At 46.6% G+C, this 4,479-nt stretch overlaps 1 protein-coding gene across 1 annotated transcript in view; it reads right to left on the bottom strand.

Annotated features, from left to right (window-relative positions):
* Window positions 1-4,142, bottom strand: part of CCNI (cyclin I) — an 18,297-nt gene extending 14,155 nt beyond the window's left edge. Inside the window, exon 1 of the mRNA XM_009324015.1 lies at window positions 3,986-4,142. Within this exon, the coding sequence (XP_009322290.1) occupies window positions 3,986-4,099 (114 nt within the window). The 5' untranslated portion in view covers window positions 4,100-4,142. The remainder of the gene's footprint in view (window positions 1-3,985) is intronic.
* Window positions 4,143-4,479: the final 337 nt, after the last annotated feature.

Genomic DNA, 4,479 nt, shown 5'->3' with positions numbered 1-4,479 from the left:
TTCCCTTATTTGTTTCTGCCTAGTCCCGCTGCGGGCTCCGCGGGGAGCAAGCAGGTGACCTTTATCAGGACTGGGAGGCTTCTGAAAAGGGCAGCTGTAAACATCGCAGCCAAATCGGTCTCTCCTTGGCTCTCCGGAGCGCTTGTTTTACGCCAGAGCGACCCCCAGCTGACGCCCACTGGGTTGCTTCTCGCTTGCACCAGTTGGGAATCAGAGGTGCTCTCCCGGTCCCTTTCAGAAGTGGCGTTTCGCAGGGCTTGCCTACGGTTTAGTGGCGCAGCAGAGAGCTCAAGCAAGCACAGCCTCTGCCATCTGCACGGTAACGTGCTCCAACACTGGGGAGAGAGATTACTGCTCGGCAAAGCCGAAGAGCTGGATGCATGAACCTCACAACGCTTCGCAAAAACGGTAAGTCAGTCTCCGATTCGCCCACAGGATAAAACAGGCACCAGAAGGTTAAAGACCGAGCCAAGGTCATGTGCTGAGACAGTGGAAAAACTGGAAATAAACTGAGGTCTCCTGATTCCTCAAGAGGTACAGAGAGCAAAAAAGAAGACAGAAAGAAAGAAAGAGCTAGAACAGGCAAGAAAGGAGAAATGATAGAAGTGACACTGTGTTTCTATTAAAAAAAAAAAAAAAATCTTGGCTTACACACCTCTCTGCTGCGAAGTTACTTGGTAACATGCAAAAATCAACCTTTGACCGGTCTTTACTGCTTGATTTCTCAAGCCTTAATCACATGAAAACTTCTGAATGTCATCTGCATATTGTATAACCCAAGAGAGGAAAAAAAACAATACATTCAGAAGCACTAGGAGGGTTCCAGACTCAGCCCACCTATTTTTTCAGGCTGAAAAGCCCCTGTGACACCTGGCTTTGATATATTGCAAATACCCGGAGCTGGTGGCCTGCATTTAAAGGAAGGAAACTAAAAGAAATATACGTGCCAGTAGGAAACGGGAATTTCAGACAAAAAGTAAAAATGAAACAGAAGAATCACATACATTGTCAGGACCGAAGTCCCCAACAGATTCTGCATCCTGTACTAAAAATGTAAAGTCTTCCTGTTTCTGTAACTACGAGTTTCTTTCTTCCTTTCAAAGATCTCAACTCCTGACACATATTTAGGAACTGAATTTGTTCTGGTTTTAAACATTAGAACCAAAAATGTCTCCTGAAGAGTCAAAACTGGAAGTTTACTCCTGAAAAATAGTTACGGTGTACCTCCAATCGGATCATTATATTTTTTTCTAGACGCACTCACATTTTCTCATTTGCAAACCAGATGACTTCATTAAAACCCTTTCTGTAGTCAGTCTACCTTTGTAGCAAGGAATGGAAAGTTACACACGCTTCAGGTTGCCAGATCTGATACACAGAAGGATGCAGATTTCCTGACTGTCATGGGAAATAAACAACAGTTTCATACAAGTGAGGTTTTAGGCTACTGCAGCTGTTTTCAAAAGAAGGCAGTAGATGTTAAGGAATATGACTTTCTTCCAGATATTACAGAAAATAAGGTAATTCACGCTGAACGTCCGTGACTGCAACATCGCCAAAATGAACGCTGCAGAAGTGGAGGAACACCTGACAGTTTGAAAAGTCGGGTGTCACGAACTGTAGGAACAGAGAGAAATACCTGACTACGGAGACAGGGGTTTCAGCTGCCCCGTGGCATTGCGAGTCAGGATTTCCCCAGAGCAGACAGCTGCGTTTACGGTCTCTTTTAAATCTGACTTTGGTACATTTTACACATACGCACACAGAGATTTTTCAATCCGATTTAATGATTATTTACTGCCAGAAAACATTTAACACTATGGCATTCTAGCTGATAAAGTCAACGTCTGAAGTGACATGTAGGAAAACATCAGGAAGAAGTTACGTTAAGACAACATGGTTTTGGGGGTGGAAATTCCAGGAGTAGAAACCCTAGGGTGACAAGCACAGCGGGCCAGGAAACACTCCCAAGCACGGACCTCAGTGATACTGTCGAAGTGCTGGGGAGGAGCGGGGCAAGAGACCTTTCATCATCATGACCTAATTGCACACTAAAAGGGCAAACCTGGTATTTGTCCAGGCCAGACCTGAGACTCTGCTGTCGAGCGCAAACTTTACGCTGGCTTTAGCCATCAGGCTGTTTCCATACTTGATCCTACTCCGACTTTTCGCAGCAGGCAACAGAGCTGCCTCCCCGGTCTCATATTCGGCAGAGGGCCCAAAGTCCCGTTAACTTAAGAGTATTTACTGCCGAGGACACTTTGTGAGGTGCTGCAAACCTCAACCGCAGTGACGTTAAGACCCCCTCAAGGTCCCTGGCAGCAGGACAACTGCTCTTCACCACGGACAGGGCTGAGGTTAGTCCTGCTGCTGCGGCGACAACTCGAACGTGGCACAGGTGGGGCACCTCATCTCCAAAGGGCGACAATGCAATCCTGCAAGGGAGGGATTGCTAGGAAGACTGTCTAATGCAGGTGGTGGTTTCTGAGCCACCAGAATCAACTTCACCAAGGCAAAAATGCAAACGCTTTGTCCCTGTGAAATCTTCACACAAGAATCTGGTTTGGTTACACTCTCTGAGTCCCTAACCTATCTTGTTCTACTGTAATCTTATCTCCCTACATTATAATCACTAACCCCAGGAATACTGCCAGCATGGAATAACAGGCTGGTTTACCATAAACCAGGGTCCTAAATTGTACGTGCCCAAAGACAGCCACAGCTACAATACGCTCAACACCTCTGACAACCAGCTCACTGATTCGGAAACTTACATGTGGATTAACAAAACTAATACTGAGCCCCTTAAAAACATATTTGTTCCTACACAACAACAGCAGTTTCTTGTTTGCCAGACAGAAAAAACAAACACCACACTGATTAGCTTTGACAGCAGCTGACCTATTTGCATCCACATTTTGTATGAATCAAGAACAGCAAGACTGGGTCTGAGCCCATTAGTGTGGTTATTTCTGCCCCCAAATAATATTGCTGCCCAGCGACAAAGTACCAGAAACTCTATGACAACCGTCCTCACGTTTCACATTTTGTTTTAAACAAAACTTTGTGGAGTTCACAGGCATTTTTCAGTGCACATGCTAGACAGACGCCTCCTCCGCAAGGAGCACCAACGCACTTCAGGCTGGGTAAGGCCGTGAGCGACCTGGTCCAACCTCCCAGCTGGCCCTGCTGCAGGGCTTGAGCAGGAGGTTGGACTACGGACCCCCTGCAGTCCCTTCCACCCTGCATTTTCCTCCAGTCCTATGAGAACGTTCCTCACTGGAACAGGCCAGCGCCTGGCTCTGCTTCCCTCAACACGAGCTTGCACCCTGCTCCGTTAATATTAATACTACAGTCAGCGGGGTTCTTCCTGAAGTAGACAGCGCCTTACCAAGTCAGATCCTCGTCTGGCTTCAGCTGATACAGCTACAGCCTACCCTGCAGAACTAAGCTGATTTACACTAGTGAAGAATCTGGTCCAGAATGGGAAAAGGCGGCAAAGTCAGGCTTTCGCTGTGAATACGCTGTTTCAGGGGGAGGCCCCAGCTAAGCTAGCGGTAACGGTTCATGTGAGAAGACGTCACTTCACGTGGACAGCAACCAGCATTTCAACGCTGTTATCAGTGAACTTAGCCCAAGAAAATGAAGCTGCTTTTAAGAACTGTTGCAGAGTCGGTGCCCACTAAAAATGCACGTTAATTAACCACACAATTTGTAAAATTAATTTAATTAAGACAATATATGTACGTGCTTTCACAAGCAACAGCAGAGATCCAACATTGTATGCTGTACAGTGTGTTCTGTACCCCTGACTGCAGGTATGTCCCTCAAATAAAAAAGTAATCACTTACTTCACCGGCTAATTTCCCAGGTCTCAAGCAGAAGGTAACTTCTCATGCAATACCTTCAGCTGTTCACATAAAAATACACCAGAGGATAGACTCATGCCTTTACCAAGATGAATGATGTGAAGAAGAGACGTTACCTGATTGGGCTGAATTTTCGGCACATGTGCTTTCCACATTTGAGCTTCCCTAGAGATTGCCGTCTCCAGAAGGAGAGACAACCTCTGGCTCTCCAGGGGTCCTGAAAACTTCATGGTAACCCTTGGATCCACCTGCCACCCAGCTGGATACAGCTACCTGCAAAACCAAAGACAGCCTGGTGAAATACTGAGCCATGTCTGTCCGGTAAACTGAGCAAAAGAAAGCACAAAGGTGACGAAAGCTGCAAGAAATGGCACAGGCTCATCTGTAACACAGACAGGGATCGGGTACTTGGCACACCTACCCAAGGAAACCCAAACCAGTCGGCTCAGATTCACATGGAGCTGGGCCAAAATCGTCCACAGGTCTCCAACACCTAAGTGGGCTGGAAAGGCCTGCCACTTTGAGGTTTTCTGCTTCTCTGTTACGTAGGCAATCGGGCAAGACCTCTCCCGCTCCAGCAGCACTAAAAAGTAGGGGTGTTTTTTACAAA

Source organism: Pygoscelis adeliae, unplaced genomic scaffold (genome assembly GCF_000699105.1).
Source record: "Pygoscelis adeliae isolate BGI_AS28 unplaced genomic scaffold, ASM69910v1 Scaffold55, whole genome shotgun sequence".
Lineage (NCBI taxonomy): Eukaryota > Metazoa > Chordata > Aves > Sphenisciformes > Spheniscidae > Pygoscelis > Pygoscelis adeliae.
This window is presented reverse-complemented; position numbering and strand designations above follow the sequence as displayed.